Source organism: Rhinatrema bivittatum, chromosome 11, assembly GCF_901001135.1.
Source record: "Rhinatrema bivittatum chromosome 11, aRhiBiv1.1, whole genome shotgun sequence".
Classification (NCBI taxonomy): domain Eukaryota; kingdom Metazoa; phylum Chordata; class Amphibia; order Gymnophiona; family Rhinatrematidae; genus Rhinatrema; species Rhinatrema bivittatum.
The window spans coordinates 53,832,510-53,857,834 of NC_042625.1; the positions used below are offsets into that span (position 1 = coordinate 53,832,510).

The following is a 25,325-nucleotide window of genomic DNA, read 5'->3' on the forward strand; positions in this document are numbered from 1 at the left end:
GTGTGTGTTCCATCCACTGTGCCAAAATAGTAGCTTTAGCTATAAGAGAGAATTTATCTAGTAGATGAAGTTGATGGTTAGTGAGGTCAGAGTTCGCCATGCCTGTCACACCGAGAAGCCACAGCGCAGGGTCCAAAGGGATTGTCCCACCCCACATCTGCTTTGCCAGGCTCTGCAAAGACCGCCACAGCTCCTGCACCACTATGCAAGACCAAAACCCATGGTAAAAATCCGGAGTATGGTGGCCACATCGCAGGCACCGACCTTCGGGCGTAAGTCCCATATGGAAAACTTGAATCTGGGAATAGTAAGCTTGGTGTAGGAACTTATACAACTTCTCCCGTAAGGGTACATTTTCAACGAGTGTAGGAATTTTTTGAAAACAGCTTTTTATGTCCTGTGGCGTCATTTCTGTAGGAAGCAATTTATTCCATTTTAACGCTACATGGTGTATAGCTGAGAGACAAGTCGATTTCCGCAGTGCCAAATAATATTGTGAACATTTCTGCCGTTTACCATCTTCACCAGTAAGAAGAAGGCCCAAGGTCGTACACAGGGAGAAGGCGGGATTGGCCGTGAGTTCGCCCATAAGAAAGTGGCGCAGTTGTAGGTAGCCAAAGAATCCGACTGTTGGGAGCTGGTATTTGTCCTGCAGTTCCTGAAAACTAAAAAGACGAGGGGGGCTGGACTCCTCCCAAATAAGCTGTGACATATATTTCACACCCCTATCAGCCCATACTTTAAACAAAGGTTGCGTCATTCCTGGAGAGAACCTTGGGTATCCTCGAATAGGTAAATATGCTGTGGATGACTCCCGCAGTTTGAAGTGACGGCAAAGGCAACGCCACATCTGACGGAAAGGATGGATTACCACACTTCTAGCGATATACATAGGTAGTTAGCAATCTTCAAGATGTAATACCGCCCCCGGCGCATGCGGTGCCAACCAATGTTGATAAAGGTCCATAGGAGAGTAAAACGCAGTTCCAAAAATCCAATCGCGGACGTGTTGAAGGAGGCTGGCTTGGTTATAACATTCAAGATCCGGACAATTGAGTCCTCCCTCCGGTTTAGACAACATTAAGGTCCTTAAGGGAATTCGAGCACGTTTACCGCTCCACAAGTAACGACTAATCCCCTGGTTAATGTCCCGAATATCCGATTTTTTCAGCCATACGGGTAGCATGCGAAACAGGTACAACCATTTAGAAACCTCCATCATTTGTAGCAAAAGGATTTTCCCCGATACAGAGAGTGGTAGAGAGCGCCATGAGTTCAAACGTTGAAGCATTTTCCGCTTGAGAGGGCTGATATTTAAGTCATAAAGCTGACACGGCTTAGCCGTGACATAAACCCCTAAGTACTTAAGAGCTGTTTGGACCCACCGCAATGGAAAGCTACCTGGCCAATTATTCCGCAGGGTACCCAGTACATCTAGAGCCTCAGACTTATCAGTATTGATTTTTAGTCCAGCAAAACTCCCAAATGCAGCTTGGATTTTTAACACCAATGGTAAAGAGACCACAGGGTTTGTCAGGAAGACTAGCATGTCATCTGCAAAGGCCGCTACCTTAAATTGGCCTTGTTTGTACAGTAGCCCCTGGATATGCGGTGACTCTGTTAGCTTGCGTAGCAGTGGGTCCAGTGCAAGAATATACAAAACAGGAGACAAGGGGCAGCCCTGACGAACTCCCCTCCCGATTGGGACCGCCTGCGAGAGCATATCATTGGCCCTAATATATGATACTGGGTTGGAATACAGAATAGAGATCGCCTGCATAAAAGTGGATGGGAAGCCAAAACGCTGCATAACGGAGAACATATACTCCCACGACACACGGTCGAAGGCTTTCTCCGAATCAAAGCCCACCACCAGGGAATCAACATGGGAGATGTGAGCAGCTTCAATCGCAGAAATAAGCCTAATAACATGAGCCCCAGCATTCCTTCCGCTGACAAACCCAGCCTGGTTACTAGAAATTATGTGGGGTAATAGAGAATTCATGCGGATAGCTAGTATTCAGGCATAGAACTTAAGGTCGCAATTTAATAATGATATGGGACGAAAAGAAGCAGCCTGTAAAGGGTCCTTCCCAGGCTTAGGTAACACCACTATGTGTGCATCAGTAAAATGGGTAGGAAATTTGCGTTGCTCCCACGCACAGTTATAAAAGGAGGCCAATGGGCCTAGGAGACAGGGGCCCAAAATCTTGTAATATTCTGTCGTAAATCCATCGGGACCCGGGGATTTTCGGGTTTTGCTGGTTTTAATAACTCCATTAAGCTCCCCTACCGTAATAGGGCGGCTAAGAAGGGCTCGCTGTTCCGCAGACACCTGTGGTAGTAGTAAGCCCCGAAAAAACTCCTCCTCCTCTGCCTGCCCTCCCAATCTATCCTCCTTATACAGGTTTTCGTAAAATTGGCGTAGAACCTCACATATTTCAGGACTTTTTGTAACCAGCTGTCCCCCGGGTGTTTTTAGGCTGCCAATAAAGGATTTTTTCTGTCGTATAGCAACCAGCCTAGCCAACAACTTCTCAGATTTATCCCCATGTCTGAAAAAGTTATGTTCAGAGATTTTTAAAGATCTCTGGGCTCGTATATGCAGGTGACTATTCAAGGCTGCTAAGCAGGCCCTGTAGGATACCCTGTGCTGGGGTGTAGGAGAGTCCGCTAGCTCCTTCTTTGCCTGGGAGAGCTGAGCTTCTAGCTTAAGAATCTCGGCATTCAACCGTTTCCTTTGAGCAATGGAGTAGGCGATAACATCCCCTCTGAGAACTACTTTACTAGTCTCCCAGAACAGTATGGGGTCCTCAATATGAGGGCTATTGTTCTGCGCATAGTCCTCCCATTTCTGCCTTAAATACTGATGGAAGGTTTTATCCTCAGTCAGATTCCCAGGGAAACGCCAGATTCTTGGTGACTTACCAGGGTCCGATAACCAGAACTCCACCCAGATTGGAGCATGGTCCGCTACTATTATTTCCCCAATTTCTGCGCCTTCCACCCTGGCAAAAAGGGTCTCTGGTATAAGAATGTAGTCGATTCGAGACAGGGTGCCGTGGGCCTTAGACACGTGTGTATACTCCTTCACATCCGGATGCAGGACTCGCCACACATCCAAAAGGCCTAACTGTTTGCAAAATGTGGGGACCCTTATGTCAGAAGCAAATTTATAACTGTGAGGCACCTGCGATTTATCTAGCTCAGGATCAGAGATACCATTGAAATCTCCTGCCAGAAATAGTTCTCCCTGCATGTTGGTCAGAAGCACATTAATGATATTAACAGCAAAGGTAGGGTCTGGGCGATTAGGGGCATATAAATTACAGATGGTAATAGGTTGCCCCGCTAAAGAGCCAACAAGGATAATATATCTGCCAGCATCATCCTTAATTTCACTAGTGAGGGCAAAGGGCGTGTTCTTATGCACTAAAACCGCTACACCTCCCTTCTTCCCCTGAGCTGCTGAATAATAGCAGGCCGCTGCCCATTCCCTGCAAAGCTTTGAGCATTCTACAGAATTCTGATGAGTTTCCTGAATGCAGGCAATATTTACTTTCAAGCGTTGCAAGTGTTGGAATACTTTTTCCCGTTTGATTGGGGATCCCAATCCATTAACATTCCAAGAAATCAAACGATATTTATTCCCCATCTATCCGTGAGCAGACTTTACCAAATCAAAAATAAGGGGAAAGAAAAAAAGAGGAGCAGGCCCCCAGCCTAGCCTGCCCTCAAGCAGAGACACCAGCATCCAGAAAGAAAGCTGCCTCCCCGCAAGCCCACCTTTCAAGTCCACACCAGACACACACACAAGATATATATAAGCATGAATACCAGCAGTTACCCTCCCTCCCCTTCCCCCTCCCCCCCCTTCCCTGAACAGTAGTGCATACCCCCAAAAACCCAGACTCATCGAGTCTTGTAAGGAGATCATTAGAATGTGAACAGAAAGCACAGAGCTCTCACCCACCACCCATATGATTGTAACCTGAAACAGTGACCGCCAGTCCTGCCAGAGAAATTACTTATGTAGTGAGTCTAAGACCCCTTTCGCCGCTTCGGCCGACTCATAGGTGGTCCATTTTCCTCCAAGATTGATGCGGAGCTTGGCCGGGAATTGTACGGTGAAACGGATATCCTTTTCAATAAGCTTACTGCAAATAGGGCTGTAGGCACGCCGCATAGCCGCCACCTTTACTGAATAATCGGGGGCCAGTCGAATTTCCTTCCCCTGAAAAAGTAGTGCCCCTTTCTTCCGGGCTGCCTGTAATATAAGGTGCTTATGGTGAAAATTAAGGATTTTGGCAATCACGGTACGCGGGCGGTTCTGATCCATTCCTTTTGCGCCAATTCTATGAATTCTCTCTATTTCCAGTGTGTCCTGCAGATCTGGCAGGCCCAAGGCTTCCGGTAGCCATTTTAACAGAGTGGGCCGCAGAAGCTGATCATCTAACATTTCCGGGAGCCCTATAAATCGAATATTGGATCTCCTTGCCCTGTTTTCGAAGTCATCCATTTTCTCTTCTTGTTCCTGCAAGGTTTTTTCCATGCTGGACACCCTCCCCTGTAAGGTATGTACGTCATCTTCCAAGGTGGAGGTTCGCTCCTCCACCTGAGAGAGGCGAGGCGCATAGTCCTTAAAGGCCTCCTGCAGCGAGGTAAGTTGCGCCGAGATCCCTTCTAATTTTGCATCCAAAACGGCACTGACAACTTCTTTTATTTCAGCTGTAGTCGGAGGGTGAGAAGGTGCCGCCGGATTGTTGGCGAGTGCTGCTGCCTCCGGCGACGCGACCGCCATTTTGGGCTCCTGCCCTCGAGATTTTTCCATGTCTCGTTTCGCCACTTTCGGAGGAATCACAGACGGCGATTTGGACATAAAATGAGTTATCGACATAGGCTCCGCAATCGTAAAGGGTTCTTCAGCGTTTCGGCAGGCTTTTAGCAGGCAGATGGTGGTGGGTAAGAGATGCGCCTCCCGGAGCGAGGAAGTCTGCGACCAACCTCACTCACCACATCACGTGATCCCTCCCGAATAAAGGTTTGATACTCCTGCACATTCATAGGCCCGCTGTATATAACTATTTGTAATATCTGACAAAAGCATCTGATATAGAAGTAGTAGTGAGATTCAGTGATTGATCCTGAATGCGGGTAATGAGCCCTTTGGGATGGCCAGTAGAGCTCACCAATCTAGCCAACAATTTGCCTGATTTGCTGCCCCACTGATATACAGCTCAATACAGTAAAGTGCGGCCGCGGTTACCCTGCTCCTAACCGGCTTTCTACTCACTTTTCGGCCGCATTAGTCCAACCCGCGATACACTATCCCATTTAATCCATCCTTACCGCCTCTTTAAATCCCTGGGTAACCCCTTCCGCACGCGACATGTATATTAGATGTAAACCATCGAATTAGCTATCCCCTCCCATACAGTAACGCGCGCCCCAACTATCGCTATTTTACCCTGCCATTTTGCCGCGCGTTTAACCTGCTCATTTACCGCCTACCCTTACCCCTGCATTAGAGGCAGGGGTAAGGGTAGACAGCAAACTTTCCCCCAAAAAGAAACCTAAAAACATAAAATCCCCTCCTCCCGAAGCAACTCGACATGTTATCAACTTACTTTTTATTGCTTTCAGCCCCTTCAACCTTCTCTGCCGTGCTTTGGAGGGGGCAGCCAGCGGCGAAAGCGGCTTGCAGTGGAACCCCCCCCCCCCCCACAGGTCCCGGTCTCCCTGTGCTTTCATTGGCATGAGCGCCCAAATTGACGGGCGCTCATGCTAATGAAAGCACAGGGACGGGCGTGACGTCACGGAGGGGGGGGCAGCCGGCGGCGAAAGCGGCTTGCAGCGGTGTGTCCCCCCGGTCCCGGTTCTCCTGGCTCTCGATGACAGCGGGCTGCCTCCAGCGCTCATGTCACCAGCGGCCAAGAAATTAAAAGAGCGCGGGTGCAGCCAAGGGAAAAAAAAAAAAAAAAAAGTCACGCCCGCCCGTCTGCGCTTTCATTGGCTTGAGCGCCCAAATTGACGGGCGCTCATGCCAATGAAAGCGCAGGGACGGGCGGGCGTGACGTCACGGCCGTCCCTGCGCTTTCACTGGCATGAGCGCCCAAATTGACGGCACAGTCAATTTGGGGGCTCAAGCCAATGAAAGCACAGGGACGGGCGGGCATGACTTTTTTTTTTTCCCCCTTGGCTGCACCCGCGCTCTTCTTTTAATTTCTTGGCCGCTGGTGACGTGAGCGCTGGAGGTAGCCTGCTGTCATCGAGAGCCAGGAGAACCGGGACCGGGGGGGGACACCGCTGCAAGCTGCTTTCGCCGCCGGCTGCCCCCCCTCCGGAGGACGGCAGAGAGGATGGCAGAGAAGGCTGAAAGGGCTGAAAAACAACAAAAGGTAAGTTGGCACATGTCGAGCCGCTTCGGGAGGAGGGGATTTTAGGGTTAAAGTTGGGATCCACTTCCTGGTGCCTGTCATTTCAAATGACAGGTACCAGCGCACCCGGGATACTGTATAGGCGCTGTATTAAGCGCCTATACAGTAAAATGGGTTGCGTAGGCCTAACGCTTCGCCTAACGCTTCTTGGACGATGCTTATATTTGCATGAGATTAGAGTACAGGATCGAGCGGTAGGTGAGCCGGACTGTGCGTGCGGCAACCGCAGGTGCGCCTGGCACTAACGCAGCTCTTCCTTACTGGATCGACCTGATAGTTTGTATTTGAGGAATAGTATGTTCTGACGGGCCTTAAAATCTAGCAGAGAATTGTTGTCTCCGGGCCTTCTCCAGTTGGCCCAAGGTAATGCCATGATGTTTTTTGTTAGGGCTAAAATAGCGGAGTTCCTGTCATGTTTAATGCACGCCAAAAAGAATGAGATCAATTCCGGGGGTCAGGTTAAAGTCTACATACTCTTTCTATTTGTCCTGCAAATAAATAGTAAAGCACTTGTCATGATGGAGGGGGGAGGGGGGGCATGGACCAGCGAACCTGGCCCAGGGGTGGTGGAGTCAGCTCGAGTGGGACAAGAAACATGGCATGGTCTGAGAATGGAACATCATTTTATTTATTTATTATTTATTTATTTATTTAAGTTTTTTATATACCAACATTCAAGACGGTGGTCCCATCATGCTGGTTCACAAGAAACAGGGGTGAAATTATAATAAACTTTACCATTTAAACAATAGTGCAGAAAAGCAGTTACATATAACAAGGAAAACAATAACTTGGAATGAGAGAGGAAATGAAGATCAGATAGTTATATACAAGTATAAATAACATTGTGAAAGGTGGTTATTAACGCTAATGCTAGCGGAGCTTGTTGCATGGAGGGAGTTAGATGGAGTTGGAGTTAGGGAAGGCCTGTGTGAACAGCCACGTTTTGAGTCTTTTCTTGAATGTTGAAATGTTGGGTTCCATTCTAAGATCGGGGGGAATGGAGTTCCATAATGTTGGACCGGCTGTGGAGAATGCCCGATCTCTAAGCGTGATGTGTCTGGTAGTCTTGGCTGGAGGTACTTGAAGTGATCCTTTGTAAGCATCTCTTGTCGGTCTTGTGGAATGGTGTAATCGGAGAGGAATATGGAGATCGATTGGGGCTAATTGATGGATGTTTTTGAAAATGGTGAGAATGGCCTTGTAGATTATTCTGAAGTGGATGGGCAGCCAATGGAGGTCCATCAAGATGGGTGTTATGTGTTCTCTTCTCCTGGTGTTGGTGAGTATACGGGCGGAGGCATTTTGTACCATTTGTAATGGTTTGGTATGTGATGAAGGGAGACCAAGCATGATGGTGTTACAATAGTCCAGCTTTGCGAAAATGATTGATTGTAGGATCGTTCTGAAGTCATGTGTGTGGAAGAGAGGTCGTATTCTTTTCAGCACTTGGAGCTTATAAAAGCAGTCTCTGGTGGTTTTGTTGATGTTGGCTTTCAGGTTTAGGTGATTGTCAATTTGAACTCCAAGATCTCTCACTTGTGTAGTGCTTGGTACGATAGGATGAGTGTATGTGATGGAACTGTTTTCAGGAGTGATGAGTAGAAGTTCCGTTTTTGATGAATTTATTATCAGGTTGAGACTTGTAAGCAGTTGTTTGATATTTTGGAGGCAGGATTCCCAGTACAACAGTGTTTTTGCGAGCGATTCTTCGATGGGGATCAGTACCTGAATATCGTCGGCGTATAGAAAATGTTTGAGATTGAGGTCAGTGAGAAGTTTACATAAGGGTAACAGATAAATGTTAAACAAGGTAGGAGACAGGGATGAACCCTGAGGGACTCCTACTGCTGCGGGGTGTAGAGAGGATTCTTTATTATGAATTTTGACCTTATAACCTCTATTGCTGAGGAAGGTTCTGAACCATGATAGGGCAGTGCCTGAGATACCTATGGCTGATAATTGGTTGATGAGAAGGGAGTGATTGACCGTATCAAATGCAGACGAGAGGTCAAGTAGTATCAGAAGGAAGGCTTGTCCTTTGTCTAAGCCTAGGATGATGTAGTCAGTCATAGAGATGAGGAGGGCTTCCGTGCTTAAGGTTTTACGGAATCCGTATTGTGATGGAAATAGAAGGTTGTTGTCTTCAATGTGGTTTGAGAGTCGTGAATTTACCAATTTTTCCATTATTTTGGCTATGAATGGGAGGTTAGCTATCGGTCTGAAATTTTTAGGATCGTTTGGGTCGAGATTTGGTTTTTTGAGAAGGGGTTTGAGTGAGGCAAGTTTGAGGTTGTCCGGGTAGAGTCCTTGTATGAGGGAGCAATTTATGATGTCTGCCAGGGTTTTGGAGATAGATTCTGGAATTGCTAGTAGTAGTTTGGCTGGGATGTGATCCGAAGGATGAGAGGAAGGTTTCATTTTCCTTAGGATTCCTTGGATCTCAGCGGATGAAGTTGTGTCGAGTTCTTCTAAACGAGTGTAGTTGATTGAGGGTTGAGGAGTGGTTAGTGGAACAGTGGGGTTCGTGGGAAGCTGCGATAGGAGAGTATTGATTTTATTGTTGAAGAAAAGAGCTAGTTCTTCTGCTTTTGATTGAGCTTGGTCATGTGAGATCTCAGGTTGTTTAACTTGTGTGAGGTTGGCTACATAGCTGAAGAGGGCTTTGGCATCGAAAACAAGGTCGTGTATCTTTGAGGCGTAGTAGTCCCTCTTGGATCTTAGGGTGCTTGATTTGTATTGATGCAGAGATGCTTTGTAGATTGAAAGGGTGTTGGTTCCTGGGTTTTTGCGCCATTTAGACTCGTTTTGTCTTAGTTGGAGTTTGAGCTTTCTTAATTCTGCTGAGAACCATGGCTGTCTTTTGGAGGAATTCTGGTGTGGTTTTTTTGTAATAAGAGGGCATAGTTTGTTGGCTATAGTTTCGGTGATTGTGTTCCATGATCGAAGTGCTGCGTTCGGATCTGTCAGGTCCAGTTGGTGGAGTAGTGGAGATAGGTGATTATTATTAGTGAATCTCACTAGCTACTAGCTTGTTAAAGAATTTCAGAGATGAGAATATAATCCAGAAGAGAGTACATGTTCACATGGGAATAGAAAGTGAACTCCCGGTCCTCCAAGTGCAAGGTATGCCAAGTATCAATTAGGCGCAATTCCTGGGACAGGAAGCCCATCCCCAAATCAGCTTGATTTTTTTTGGGAGTCTTAGCTGCTTTACAGTCCACCAAAGGATTGTCAACCACATTAAAATCACCTCCTAGGATCATAGTGTAGCTGTCCCAGGCTTAGAGTTTAGCAAGGAGATTAGAGAAAAAGCTATGAGAGTAAATATTGGGGGCATATCAGTTAACCAAAACCATCTTTATCCCTTGAAATTCCCCCACCACAATAACAAGTCGACCATTGGGATCGAAATAGCATTTATCTTTCTGAAATGAAATCGACTTGTGAATCAATATTGCCATCCCCCTCTGTTGCGATGAGAAAAAAGTGTCCAACCCATTTGCGCTGCAGCTTCTTGTGTTCATCCAGATGGGTTTCCTGGAGAAACGCCACGTGGACACCATGTTTGCGCAAGTCATTAAGAAGCTTTTTCCTTTAGATCGGAGAGCGGAGTTTGGCAATATTAACGGAAGAAAATACAAGGTTAGGCATAGAAATCAGCAATGGCAACTACAAAGGTGTAAAAAGCATAGATCCGCTCCCCCCTCATCTGAGCGTAGATAAACAGAACAGTGTTGCCAAACTCGAGTAGATCAACACATGCACACATCCAACCACTCCCCACATAAATTAGACCCCATCTATAAACCCCAAACTCTCAAACCCCAGCCCAAGGTGGGGGTGCTCTCCTGTTGTGCCAGCGGAGTGGACACTTCTTCCCTCACTAGTAGGGGACACCCACACTCGGTAGAAGTCTCCCAGACTCGGCTGGGTCCCCCGCCGCCCCCACCCAAAATTACACTGGGCACCCAAGAGTGCAAAAAGGGAAGGAAAGAAGGGGGAAAAGAGAAAAAAAAAACTGGGAATGGAGGAGACAGGCAAAATCATCAGGGAAGCTGTCAGAGGTAAGATCTTTGACAGCATCTCAGAGACATGGTGGAAGGAGGCCAGCCAATGGGACAGTGCTATACCGGGGTACAAATTATATCGCAATGACAGAGAGGAGCACCCGGGAGGCGGTGTAGCACTGTCCGGGATGGCATAGAGTCCAACAGGTTAAACATCCTGCATGAGACTAAATGCACAATTGAATCTTTATGGGTAGAAATCCCTTGTGTGTTGGGGAAGACTATAGTGATAGGAGTATACTACCAACCACCTGGTCAAGATGGTGAGATGAACAGTGAAATGCTAAGAGAAATTAGGGAAGCTAACCATATTGGTAGTGCAGTAATAATGGGAGATTTCATTTACCCAATATTGACTGGGTAAATGTATCATCGGTACATGCTAGAGAGAGAAAGTTCCTGGATGGAATAAATGACAGTTTTATGGAGCAATTGGTTCAGGAACCGACAAGAGAGGGAGCAATTTTAGATCTAATTCTCAGTGGAGCACAGGATTTGGTGAGAGAGGTAACAGTGATAGGGCCACTTTGCAATAGTGATCATAATATGATCAAATATGAATTAATGACTGAAAGTGGGACAGTAAGCAAATCCATGGCTTCCATGCTAAACTTTCAAAAGGGAAACTTTGATAAAATGAGAAAAATAGTTAGAAAACTGAAAGGAGCAGCTACAAAGGTGTAAAAAGTGTGCAAGAGGCGTAGTCATTGTTAAAAAAAACAAAACAAAACAAAAAACCATCCTGGAAGCACAATCCAGATGTATTCCACAAATTAAGAAAGATGGAAAGGAGGCAAAACGATTACCGGCATGTTTAAAAGGGAGGTGAAAGAAGCTATTTTAGCCAACAGATCTTCATTCAAAAATTGGAAGAAGGATCTAACAGAAGAAAATAGGATAATGCATAAGCGTTGGCAAGTTAAATGTAAGACATTGATAAGACAGGCTAAGAGAGAATTTGAAAAGAATTTAACTGTAGAGGCAAAAACTCACAGTAAAAACATTTTTAAATATATCCGAAGCAAAAAGCCTGTGAGGGAGTCAGTTGGCCCATTAGATGAATGAGGGGTTAAAGGGGCACTTAGAGAAGGCCATCGCGGAAAGATTAAATGATTTCTTTGCTTCGGTGTTTACTAAAGAGTATGTTGGGGAGATACCCGTACTGGAGAAGGTTTTCATGGGTAATGATTCAGATGGACTGAACCAAATCACGGTGAACCTAGAAGATGTGGTAGGCCTGATTGACAAACTGAAGAGTAGTAAATCACCTGGACCGGATGGTATACACCCCAGGGTTCTGAAGGAACTCAAAAGAAAGTTTGACACTTCACGCATATCCAGCATAGCTCTCTGCTTCAACAGCAGGGGAGCAAGACTGATACTTCACTTTCAATGCATAGCCAGCATGGCTCTCTGCTTCAGCGGCAGGGGGGAATGAAGAAAGGTGGATCTATATTCAGGCAACAACCAACAAGGACTGAATTACATAGTCTGGATAAACAGATAAGCATGGGTGTAGCTTATTGCGGTGGTTAATACCCCTAACTAATTAAGCTATTTCATTTAGATGCAGTTCCTACACTGCTCTCTACATTAATGGCGGGGGTGGAAGGGAAATAGAATAAAAAAGGTTACTAAGAGCCAAGAGAAACAGATAAGTATGTGAGAGAAAAAAAAAAGTGCGAAAGCGTGCTGGGCAGACTGGATGGGCCGATTGGTCGTCTTCTGCCGTCATTTCTATGTTTCTATGTTATATAAAGATGAAATTTCAGACCTATTAGCAAAAATTTGTACCCTATCATTAAAATCATCCATTGTACTTGAAGACTGGCGGGTAGCTAATGTAACCCCAAAATTTAAACAGGGCTCCAGGGGCGATCCGGGAAACTACAGACCGGTTAGCCTGACTTCAGTGCCAGGAAAAATAGTGGAAAGTGTTCTAAATATCAAAATCACAGAACATATAGAAAGACATGGTTTAATGGAACAAAGTCAGCATGGCTTTACCCAAGGCAAGTCTTGCCTCACAAATCTGCTTCACTTTTTTGAAGGAGTTAATAAACATGTAGATAAAAGTGAACCAGTAGATGTAGTGTATTTGGATTTTCAGAAGGCGTTTGACAAAGTTCCTCATGGAAGGCTTCTAGGAAAAGTAAAAAGTCATGAATTAGGTGGCGATGTCCTTTCTTGAATTTCAAACTGGCTAAAAGACAGGAAACAGAGTAGGATTAAATGGACAATTTTCGCAGTGGAAGGGAGTGGGCAGTGGAGTGCCTCAGGGATCTGTATTGGGACCTGTACTTTTCAATATATTTATAAATGATCTGTAAAGAAATACAAGTGAGGTAATCAAATTTGCAGATACAAAATTGTTCAGAGTAGTTAAATCACAAGCAGATTGTGATAAATTGCAGGAAGACCTTGTGAGACTGGAAAATTGGGCATCAAAATGGCAGATGAAATTTAATGTGGATAAGTGCAAGGTGTGATACATATAGGGAAAAATAACCCATGCTATAGCTACACAATGTTAGGTTCCATATTAGGAGCTAGCACCCAAGAAAAAGATTGAGGCGTCATAGTGGATAACACATTGAAATCATCGGTTCAGTGTGCTGCGGCAGTCAAAAAAGCAAACAGAATGTTGGGAATTATTAGAAAGGGAATGGTGAATAAAATGGAAAATGTCATAATGCCTCTATCGCTCCATGGTGAGACCACACCTTGAATACGGTGTACAATTCTGGTCGCCGCATCTCAAAAAAAGATATAGTTGCGAAGGAGAAGGTACGGAAAAAGGTGACCAAAATGATAAAGGGAATGGAACAGCTCCCCTATGAGGAAAGACTAAAGAGGTTAGGACTTTTCAGCTTGGAGAAGAGACGGCTGAGGGGGGATATGATAGAGGTGTAGAACGGGTAGATGTGAATCTGTTTTTTACTCTTTTGGATAATAGACTAGGGGGCACTCCATGAAGTTAGCATGTGGCACATTTAAAACTAATTGGAGAAAGTTCTTTTTCACTCAACGCACAATTAAACTCTGGAATTTGTTGCCAGAGGATGTGGTTAGTGCAGTTAGTGTAGCTGTGTTTAAAAAAGGATTGGATAAGTTCTTGGAGGAGAAGTCCATTACCTGCTATTAAGTTGACTTAGAAAATAGCCACTGCTATTACTAGCAACGGTAACATGGAATAGACTGTTTTTGGGTACTTGCCAGGTTCTTATGGCCTGGATTGACCACTGTTGGAAACAGGATGCTGGGCTTGATGTACCCTTGGTCTGACCCACTATGGCCTGTTCTTATCTCAAAAAGATATGCAAGAACTCTATGCCAGTCCAACCAGGCTGAGGGAATCCAGGAAGTAAGAGATATGCAAGTAGACACAAAGTTCCGAATGTCCTGAGTGTTGCATGCAAAGGAATAAGACTGGACAGCTTGCAGGTCCCTAGAAAAAAGGTGCTACAAAAACCTGTCAGTTCAGCCAGTGAAAAGCAATCCAGAAGACATAAAATGCTCAGGTAGCATGGGAGGGGCAAGATGGCGGCATGACGCTGGTGAGAGAAACGCTGTCCTTAGTTTCCTGAAACTTTGTGAAAATGCCTGCTAAAAGGAAGGTGAAAACTCAGGTCTACCCCTCCGACCCTTCCCCATTATCGGGGCAATGTTTGATTACAGCCTACTCACTGGCATTGACAACCACCAAGGAGGAGAAACCCCCCACATCGGTGATTGAGGAGGGAGCCTCGGCGTCGCAGGGGGAAGTGACTCTCAGCCTTCCTGATCCCCAGCACCCAATGATGTTTTCCTCCGGCCCCCCTGCTGTTGCCGAGAAACAGCCTGGTGAAGGAACGGCTGAACTCTTGGCAGGAGAGGAACAGAGAGGAGGTATTAGCAGTTTTCCCCTCTCCTGAAGGAGCCTCCGCAATGGAGGAAGGAGTATTGGAGGAAGTAGTGAGACCATCTACACCTGGAGGAGGAGAAAAGGAGGAGTGGAAAGCTGACAACTCCGGGGGAAGAAAGGCTGGAAAAAAATGGGTGAGTTTGGACACCTTTTGCCATCAAAACCAGCTATTGTTACATTAGATGCTCTTTGGGACTTAGTTGCCAGTCTAGGCAAAGTCGGAGGTTCTCAAAACAAAAGTGGAGGACCTGGAGCTAAAAGTGAATAATGTGGAACCCAGGATTGAAGCGTTGGAAGCTACCTTAAAAACTAACCAAGAGTGTAACGTGAAATTAATTAAAGATGTTAACAAGTGCTTCTCGCAGGATAGAGATTCTGGAAAATTATTCCAGACATCTCAACTTAAGATCCTGAACTTCCCAAAAATAGTGGGGCAAGTCATGGATATAACATTAAAAAAAATTTTTTATTGAGAATTTGAAGCTTGATGAGAATAGGTTGCCCTGTGTCATCAAGCTATATTTCCTACCAGCCTCACGTAAAGAAAGACAGGCAGAGAATCAGGTTGAGATGATGGAAAATCTTACCCAATATCTGGAAGATTCCACAATGGAAATCTGTGAAAGAGCTACCCTTCTAGTAACATTTGTCACAGAATATGATGTAGGCATCGTTATGAAGAATTTCTTCAAGAATATGTTGACCCCATTTTATGAGGCATTAGTAAGAACTTTTCTGGACTTTGCCCGAGTAACGCAGCAGAGAAGAAGGGAATTTTTGCTCCACAGGGCACAAGTTAAAGCTATGGGTGGTTCATTCATTTGTTTAGAAGTACCCCTGTAAATGTATTATAAAGTTACAGAAAGAATGTTTCATTTTCTATTATCCGGAACAGCTTAAATCGTTTATAAATTCTAGGATGATTGATGTTATATCTCCTAGTTAAGTACTAAGTTGGGATCATAAATATATATTAGTTGTCAAATACACGTAAAGCTATTTCTTTGTATAAAATGGAACAGTTTGAGTTGCGTTAAAATCTCCCTTGTATTTCACCTCCTGCTCATATTGCTTTAAGGAGGAACATATGTCTAATTTAAGATTTGTATTGATTGTATTTTAAAAAAATGATGGTAATAAGATATGAATGTTCCTATTTTCCTTTAGTAAGAGTTATCTTACTTGTAATTTTGAAAAAATTCAATAAAGTATAAATTAAAAAAAAAAAATGCGCAGGTAGCCACAGTGTTCAGGATATCCTAGTTCTTTGATCGCCATTTCTGAAAGGCCCTCTGCTGCCATTTTGCCGCCAAACGTCTCAGTTCCTGAATGCTTGGTATGATTCGCCATCTCCTCCCAAACAAATTAGGTAAAGTAAGAGTTGTTAGCATCCCTGAGCATCCAGTTGTGATGATTAAAGACAATCCAGTTAGGGGGCAAAATGGGAGACCCCCCGCTGCATCCAAGGGAGCATGAGAGAGAAGCGTGTGCTGAAGCGGCTGGCATGGATACGCCCTTGAAATACAATTTTCTTATCATTAGCTTTTTTCAAGACACAGCAGTTTTATGGAATCTTTCAAGTGACATGACCACACTTCTCTGAAACAATGGATTCTTCCACAACTTTCTGGAAAGGGCAAAAGCCCTTCACTGCCCATACAGAGTTTTCATACTGGTATGGATTTGTTGTGCATGGACCAAGAGAGGGACCTTGGAGTGATGGTGTCTAACGATCTGAAGTCAAAGCAGTGTGACAAGACGATAGGTAAAGCCAGAAGAATGCTGGGCTGCATAAGGGGAGGAATAACCAGTAAGAAAAAAGCGGTGATAATCCCTTTGTACAGGTCCTTGGTGAGGCCTCATCTGGAGTACTGTGTTCAGTTCTGGAGAACATATCTCAAAAGGTATAGAGACAGGATGGAGGTGGGCCAGAGAAGGGTAACCAAAATGGTGTGGCATCTCCATCAAATGACTTACAAGGTGAGGATGAAGGACCTAAATATGTATGAGGAGGCGTGGGGAGAAATGATACAGACCTTCAGATACCTGAAAAGTTTTAATGATGCACAAACTTTGAACCTTTTCTGTTGGAAAGGAAACAGTAGAAGTTGGGGGGTCACATAATCAAACTTCAGGGAGGATAACTCAGAACCAACGTCAAGAAATATTTCTTCACAGAGAGGGTTATGGATGCCTGGAACGCCCTTCCGGAGGAGGTGGTGAAGACAGAACGGTCAAAGAATTCAAAGAGGCATGGGATAAACACTGGATAGCTAAAAGCTAGAGGACAAATGAAGAAAAGATTGCATGGGAGTAACCCGCTTGGTGCGAGTTACTACCCTTAGAAGCACAGAAATTACTACCCTCAACCAATAAGCCTTTATACTTTTGACGCAACTGCAACATCACTTTCTGCTTTAATGGCGGGGTGAGGGGAAAGGGGAATTGGATTCAGATGGCAACCAACATGGGCCCTGACTTTTTACAGTCTAGGGGTACTGATATGCAGATATAAGGGGAAAAACACAGGACTCCTTCTACGACCAAGTCCAAAAGCAAAGCAAGTCAGCATTGTCAGAATTTTCAGGAAGGCTTCTCACCCAGTAAAAATGTTGCCAACAGTAATTTATGTGTTTGACAGTTGCTTGGTTTTTGATTTGTAAATATTACTATCCTTATCAAAAGAATTGGGGGTAACTGCATGGACTATCCTTAAGAGAAACCTGAGGGTGACCATATGGCACTGTAGATATTACCATAAGCTTGCTGGGCAGACTGGTCCTTTTCTGCCATCATTACTATGTTATATATGTAACTCTTCTGTTCATTTTTCTCTCACTGAGACCATTAGTTATTTGTGTTCTTCTTGACTTTACCAGAGCTGGATTTAGGTGGCATGCACCCATAGGCAAAGAAGGGGGGGGGGGAGAGATGTTATCCCTCTCTCCTGCAATGGGAGAGGGGAATGATCCTTCCTGCCCAAATCCTCCTCTTAAGGTGCTCCCCCCATCTCCCTTCCAAATTGCAGTACGTCTCTCTTCTAGTGGAACCAAATGCAGGTCAACAGCAACAACTGAAGATTAAGAAAATTCAGCGCAAGCCTCCTGCAGCCATCATGCACTGATGGACTCTGCAGTGCCCTGCCCCTTTTTCCTGCGTTGATTTCCTGTTTCCATGAAAACTTGTGCAAGGGGCAGGGTGCAGCAGGATCCTCATGATTTGCTGCTACCTTTGACCTGGAGCTGGTGCTGCTATAGCAGAATGATTTAGGCATGGCAGCAGCGACCCTCTAGCACAGGGGTCGGGAACCAATGGCTCGCGAGCCAGATAATGGCTCTTTTGATGGCTGCATCTGGCTCGCAGACAAATCTTTAATAAAGTAAAAATCTAATAAAACCCCCCACCGACCTGCCAAAAGTCCCTGGTGGTCCAGCGGGGGTCCAGGAGCGGTGCGGGAGCAATCTCCTGGACTTGGGCTGTCGGCTGCCAGTAGTCAAAATGGCGCCGACGGCCCTTTGCCCTCACTATGTCACTGGGGTCGACCAATGGCGGCGGTAGCCCCTGTGACATAGTAAGGGCAAAGGGCCGTCGGCTGCCAGTAAGCAAAATGGCGTCGACGGCCCTTTGCCCTTACTCTGTCACAGGGGCTACCGCTGCCATTGGTTGACCCCAGTGACATAGTGAGGGCAAAGGGCCATCGGTGCCATTTTGACTATTGGCAGCCGACAGCCCAAGTCTAGGAGATCGCTCCCGGACCACTCCTGGACCCCCAGGGACTTTTGGCAGGTCTTGGGGGGCGTCAGGAGGGTGGGGGATTTTGTTAGATTTTTACTTTTTTATTAAAGATTTGTCTGCGAGCCCTGGACCCCCGGGAACTTTTGACAGGTCTTGGGGGGCGTCAGGAGAGTAGGGGGTTGTAGTAAATTAATTTGGTAGGTCTTGTATGGTTCTCACAGAATTACATTTTAAAATATGTGGCGTTCATGGCTCTCAGCCAAAAAGGTTCCCGACCCCTGCTCTAGCAGCTATATAAAATTTGACACCAGAGGCAGTTGTCTGCCTAAATCCAGGCCTGGCTTTACAGAGTTTGGGAAATGGACCTTTTTCTTTTCTTTGAACTAGATTGCTCTAGTTGTGACATTTTGGTACCTTTTTTGCACATCATCCATTCCCCTCATGGCTCCCATGTACATTACTTTGTCTTCTCCTGTGTCTCTCTGCCCTGTATATGTTCCCTTTTCCCTGTCTCGTGTATGATTTAGGATGCTGGTATGTGATTCGTGAATTAAAAGCACCTGTTTGTGCAGGTGTGATGTACTGTAAAAGCTCAGTTGCTTCTGTCTTGGTTTTATCAACATTCCTTTTCTTTCCAGGTGTTTTTTTCTGCCTACATCTTTAATAGCAATGTGATGGTGAAAGTGGCCACGCAGCCAGCTGATAACCCCCTGGATGTTTTATCCAGGAAACTTCACTTGGGACCAAATGTTGGGCGAGATGTTCCCCGTCTCTCACTTCCTGGCAAACTTGTTTTTCCAAGGTAAGACATGAGATTGCATAAAGGAACATTTTTATTGTTGGGTCAGACCCTACTATTGCAGCTCTCTCCTCCAGCAGAGGAAGAAGGTACGCATATGAGGAAGAAAAAAAAGCTAATTAGAGACTTTTGGAAGTGGGTTAATTTCTACTTCATTTCAGTTCCACAGGGAGTCACTTTTCTATGCTGGGGATTGGTGACATTGTGATGCCAGGCCTCCTCCTTTGCTTTGTCCTGCGTTATGATAACTACAAAAAGCAAGCAAGCAGTGACACATGCAGTACATCAGGACCTGGGAATATCTCTGGGCGGATGCAGAAGGTGTCCTACTTCCACTGCACTCTAATTGGATACTTTGTGGGTAAGTATGGGATATTGTATTAGGTGGGTGTGATAATCTAAAGGAGACCAGGGTGAAGGAAATTGAAGGGCAGTTGAGGGTTCAGTGGCCTGCATGGTGATTTGAGTAGTTGCTGACAAATGAAAATTCAGCTGGAAGGAAATGGGGAGAGAGGGAGAATTGTGATTTGACACTCAAGCAAGAAAGAAACATCTCAGCTCTTGTATTTTTGGTTTTACTTTTCCTGGCAGGTTTGCTAACTGCAACAGTAGCATCTCGCATCCACCGGGCTGCACAACCTGCCCTACTCTACTTGGTACCATTCACTTTACTGCCTCTCCTCACCATGGCCTACTTAAAGGTGAGAAACATCTCTGATATTGAATGTGCAACTCTGCACATTGTATCCTCTCCTTGATCAGCACAGTGCTTTCCTAAGTTACTATACTACTGGTCACTTATCATGATCCATACTTATAGAAACATAGAAACATAGAAATGACGGCAGAAGAAGACCAAATGGCCCATCCAGTCTGCCCAGCAAGCTTCACACATTTTTTCTCATACTTATCTGTTTCTCTTAGCTCTTGGTTCTATTTCCCTTCCACCCCCAGCTTTAATGTAGAGAGCAGTGATGGAGCTGCATCCAAGTGAAATATCTAGCTTGATTAGTTAGGGGTAGTACTTCCTGCAGCAAAGCTCACTGTGTTAGACACAAAAGTGCTAAGAGGCCCAGAGAAGAACTATGCTAATCTTTGTACTTTTTATCCTGACATTACTGTTAGTGGAGATGGGTTGCTGTTATGCTACCTTCTCTGCTCCCAGTATCAATAAATTTTGTCACTGGCTCATATTGAAATTTATTGAAAACAAGCACTGAATTTTAGTCACAAGTAAGGAGGGGGGGGGGGTGTAATCATGCTGGCACTGGAATACATGTGTTTTACAAGAAATTTTTAGAGTTCCTGCCAGGTGTGCACAGTAGCTCCTCCATTCTTATGGCAATCTAGAAGGCCTCAGTTCATTTTCTAGTGAATGTTGGACACGCTTCAGTTCTTCAGCACTTGTTCTCTTTATGCTCCCAAGCTGATATTTGGTGCCACCTGCTACTGCAATGAGAATGAGCCCATATAGATCTCAAGAGGGTGTGTCAGCTCCCACTCCAGTGTAGAGGATTCCTCAGCCAGTAGGAACCCAGCTGAGGGAACTGGTGAAGGAGAAATTTGTTACCTGATCATTTCCTTTTCTTGAGTCCAGCCAGACCAGTCCAGATGCATGGGTTTTGACCCTCAGTCAGCAGATGGAGATAGAGAACCGATTTACTGACACCACCCTTTATAGGGTCCTGTGCTGAACCTGCCACTATTCTATGTAACAATCTCCCCTGCCTTAGAAACACAGACCTTCCGGGGATCAACAAAGAGAATACGCAAAACCATTGGAACTTCTTGGAAGGTAACATAACAGATCATTCACCTGAGGAAGGAAACTCATGGCTCTGCTCAACAGGCTGCTCAAACATGTACACTAAACAGATACAGCTGAAAAATCCTTGGCAGTCAAGGAGAGTTCTGGACTATGTGGTTAGACTCAAAGAAAAGAAATTATCAGGTAAGAATACATTTCTCCTCCTCTCTCATCCAGTCCAACCATTCCAGATGCATGGGTGGGACTACCAAGCTATCCCTCACATGGGTGGGACTGCCAACCCCGCTTTCAAAATATCCACGTCAAAGTTTGCTTCTTCCTTGGCCAAGACATCAAGGCGATAATGCAGTGAAATGGAATGCAGTGATGACAAAGTTGCTGAAATACAAATTTCTTCTGGTAACACAAAACAGAGTTCAGCCTAAGACACCACATGCACTTTAGTAGAGTGAACCTTCAGCCTCTTAGGAAGAGGCAAAGCCTTGTCCACATAGGCTGCACCTATAGCTTCCTTAATCCGTTGAGATAATGAAGACTTTGAAGTCACATCGCACTTTCTGGGGCCATTGAATAGGACTTGCACATGATCTGATTTCCTAAAATCATTAGTCACCTTCACGTATTGAAGCAAAATCCTTCTTACATCCAGATACCCACACACAACCCTCCGGAAGAGGGCAGATGGACTACCTGATTTGGATGAAAAGCTGAAACTACTTTGGGAAAGAAGGCACTGTCAAAAGCATATTCATCCTATAGTAAAAGATTTAGTTCCTGCCTGGAATCCAAATTTGGTTTTGATAATCCTTATCACTCAACTGTTTGAGCCAGTGAGGAAGGTTTTGATTAAGTTTCTTACTCTGAAGTTGGTATCTTTGGAAGTGGTTTAGTCAGCTAGGCATATTTCAGAAATTCAAACTCTATTTAGTAGAGAGCCTTTTCTGAGTTTTTCTAACAGTCGTTTATATTACACTACGAAGGAACTGAAGATGCATCAGGATGACAAGACCCAGATGTGGCCCCCAAACAACCTCTGTAACAAGCTATAGCAGCCACTTAAATCTTCAAAGAATTAAAAGTTAAACCTATATTCAAGCCTTCTTGCAGAAACTGCAAAATCAAAAGCAACAAGCTTTTTTTGGTAGACAGTCCCCTACCTGTGCAGCAGTCTTCAGACTCTCCAGTCTCTTCCATAAGCCAGAGACACATAAACTTTCTAGGCTTGTAAGAGTATTCATCACTCCCTGAGAATAATCCCTCTTGTCTAAACAAGCCCACTCAAGTGCCAAGCCACAAGACAAAACCAAGATGGATGTTTGTGTACCATAGGTCTCTGGACTAATAATCCCCCCTGGGTTGCAGTAACACCATTTAATTCTCATCCAGTTTCTGCCCAACGTGTTGGATTCCAACCTTAAAAAGGTCAATCATACTTCCAACATTTTCCAAGGCCATATGTCAGCACAGATGAATGAGCTCTATAGGAAAATTGGTTCTTTCCTAGTGTGTAGCAGATGGACTCAGGACCAATGGGTATGCCAGGACCTGGCAAACCCCTGAGAGGAAGGCTACCTCTTCTTTCCTTTCTTTATTTTTTAACTCCAGAACTGCAAGTTTTGCACCATCTACCATATGCTGGAGACAGAGAAATATTGAGGGACTGCAGGTGGCACTCTGGGATGCAAAATGCATGCCTCTGGGCTATCTGGGTACATACAGGGTAATTTCATGTATTATTTCTTTACCACCTTATCAGACCAGTCTGTCCAAGGTGGCGAAAAATGCATAAAAAAAACCAGCTTGGATTGCAAGAGAGCCATCGCCTTCTATCTCAATTGGATTGAAAACCTTAGACCATCCAACTAATTTAAGCTTGGGAGTGTAGATTGCATATTTATTTATTTTAGATTTCTATATTCTGTTTTTCAGCACTTCAAAGCATTAGGTACTATAGCTATTTCCCTGTCCCCAGAGGGCTTATATCCTCCTCTTATGCCCAAGTAGGTCTGTTCTTAAAGTGCATAAAGGCCTATAATATCAAGGCTATGGCTGCATCAACAGCCCATCTAAGATCAGCCTTTATTGAAGAGATATGTAAAGCTGTGACCTGGAGTTCAGTCCACACGTTGCATGATAGTATTTGTATTCTGTTGCCACAGCACGGTCTTTTTGAGAGTTAGATATGTACTCCGGCCCCACTAGGCTCATTCTTTTGCTTAAAGTTGTCTTCCTTTAATAAAAAGGGGATTCAAGCCATCAAAGCCCTATAGCTGGTTATTACTGTTTCCTCTTTTTACTGAAGCCAGTCCTTAATTACAAAGTCCCATACGTGCGACTATGGTGAACTGCTTGTTTTCAGAGAAAATGAAGTTGCATACCTGTAATAGGTGTTCTCTAAAATCAGCTGCTCACCTGCAGCACAGACCCTTTATATTCCCTCTTTGGAGATGAGCTGAGCTTATTAACTTAATTAAAGAAAGGAGACTTGCTGCTTGGCCACATGAACATGGAAATTACTGTGTATGCCTGAAAGAATCTAAGAATTTCCTTAAGCCTAGAAAATATGTCCATGTTGGTGCTATTAGGATGATATTGCCCATATATGTGATTGGTGAACTGCTGTCTTACAGGTAAACATGCCTAGCGCCAGTTTATGTTACAATGTGAACCGATATGATATCCTGGATGAATGTCGGTATATAAAAATTTTAAATAAATAAATAAATAAACAACTTTGCTTTCTCAGAAGTTTTAGTTACTGATAGTACAAGTTACTTCTGTAAAGCATGTCTTATAAATTGCTAAAATCTGTTTTACCTAGTAAATTTCTAACTGTGCTGCTATCATTTTCCAGGGTGATCTGCGCCGTATGTGGTCTGAACCATTCCACTCCAAGTCCAGTAGTTCCCGTTTTCTCGAAGTATGATGGGAAGGAGGAAATGACAGAAGCACATGTGTGCACAGACATTTGGGGCGGAATGTGATGGGGATTTCTGCACCTCGGTCCTTTTTTCCCTCTGGTGGTTTTGTTTTCTTCTAGCCCAGATATGGTACTTGGAATGGTGCCAGCTGATGGAATTGTTGATCAGAGGTTCTGAGATGGATTTCTGCTTTCTTTATCCCCCCACGGAAGTAGACACTTTGTACAGTTTGATTTTTTTTTTCACTATCCCTCTTGCCCCTTGGGCTAATGACAGACTGACAGTCATATGCATTGTCAGAAGTTTGGGAGCGCCCTTCCAATGTAAAACAAGAAAAAGTTCAGCATTTTGTGAACACTAAAAAGGACGACAGACATAAGAACGTGGAAGCTTTCTGAAAAGCCTCAGTGACTTTGGGACCAGAATCCTGTCTGGGAGAGCAGGGCATAGATGCTTTCACCAGCTCCTGCTGCCTTTATTTTATTTTTGATTTAGTAAAATATTCCTGTGGCGTGAGGTGACTTTTAAATCCACAGACATTGAGTGAATTCTTGCAGTATACATATAATAATTTGTTGTAATGAATTCCATTTTCACCCAGATATTGTATTGCAGTGAACAAGAAGCGAGATTGTTGTGAGACTGAGCGCGTGTCTTGCCTCCTCCTCCTCTCTCTCACAGGTGCGGACCTGTCGAGATCATGCTGTGTAGCAGGCAGGGCTTGCTGTATAAGTTTTAGCATGTCTAGCAGTTTCATGGCTTTTCTTGTATATGAATAATCCAGCAAGCTGCTCTTTATCCACCACAGCTAAACCCCAGTTCCCAAGTGTAGTCTTTGTACTGATGTATACCTGATCTTTAGTGACTGTATTTGGTTTATGATCAATGTAGCAAACTAGGCAAAAAAAGAAGTTGAAAAGCCCTTTGTTTTTTTCAGCCTTCTCTCACGGTTGCTTAGGACGGGGTGCCTTTTTATAACCAGTGCATGCCTATATGATGAGAAAGATGTACCTGCATATAGGGCATACTGTGAAAGAAAGTGTTTTGGGATCAGGACTTGGTTATAAAGAGGGATTTCGCATAGTTTCTTGGACTAATGCATGTCTGACAATGCCAGTTCTCCCTTCAGAGTCATGTACGACTTGTAAATATATTTTTCTGTTTTCTAATTTTGTTTTGTATTTTTTAGCATTCTGGTTTATTTGTGTGATGTACTTTTCCATTCCCCTACTCCTGTAAACAAAATCAAAACCACACCAGTCCCTGTTGTTGTGATTGTTATCATATTGCTCTGCCTCAAAAGCTGGAGTCTACAGTGAGTCCTCTGCTTGGAGGAGGGGAGTTGTGTGTTTGTGTGTTGTGGTCTGAATCAGATGGTTGGAAAAACATCTCCTCCTTTAAACCTGTGCCTTGTTGCTGTTGACCCCTCCAGTGATATAGAAAAGTAGTGCACAGGATGTGAACGGCTTTGTTTGAAAGTGTTTGCAGCTGCTTAGATTACAAGAGCATGAATTGTTCCAGTTTTATATTCTAGAAATTATTGTGCCCTGAAACCTGCATTTGCTGTTGCTCAGAGTTTGAGTTCTCCTTGAGAGATAAGGAGACCCTTGGTTCAGCTGTTCATACAGGTTGCAGACATGATTTTGATAGAGGTCCCTTTTACATAAGGATCCTCAGTTGCCTCAGCAATT

The 25,325-nt window shown here is 44.5% G+C and overlaps 1 protein-coding gene across 1 annotated transcript in view; it reads left to right on the forward strand.

Annotated features, from left to right (window-relative positions):
* The window catches only part of SPPL3 (signal peptide peptidase like 3), a 170,210-nt gene extending 145,320 nt beyond the window's left edge, over nt 1-24,890 (forward strand). The window contains exons 8-11 of the mRNA XM_029619105.1: nt 18,785-18,948; nt 19,107-19,306; nt 19,537-19,646; nt 23,568-24,890. Of these exons, the coding sequence (XP_029474965.1) occupies nt 18,785-18,948; nt 19,107-19,306; nt 19,537-19,646; nt 23,568-23,639 (546 nt within the window). The 3' untranslated portion in view covers nt 23,640-24,890. The remainder of the gene's footprint in view (nt 1-18,784; nt 18,949-19,106; nt 19,307-19,536; nt 19,647-23,567) is intronic.
* The last annotated feature ends 435 nt before the right edge of the window (nt 24,891-25,325 follow it).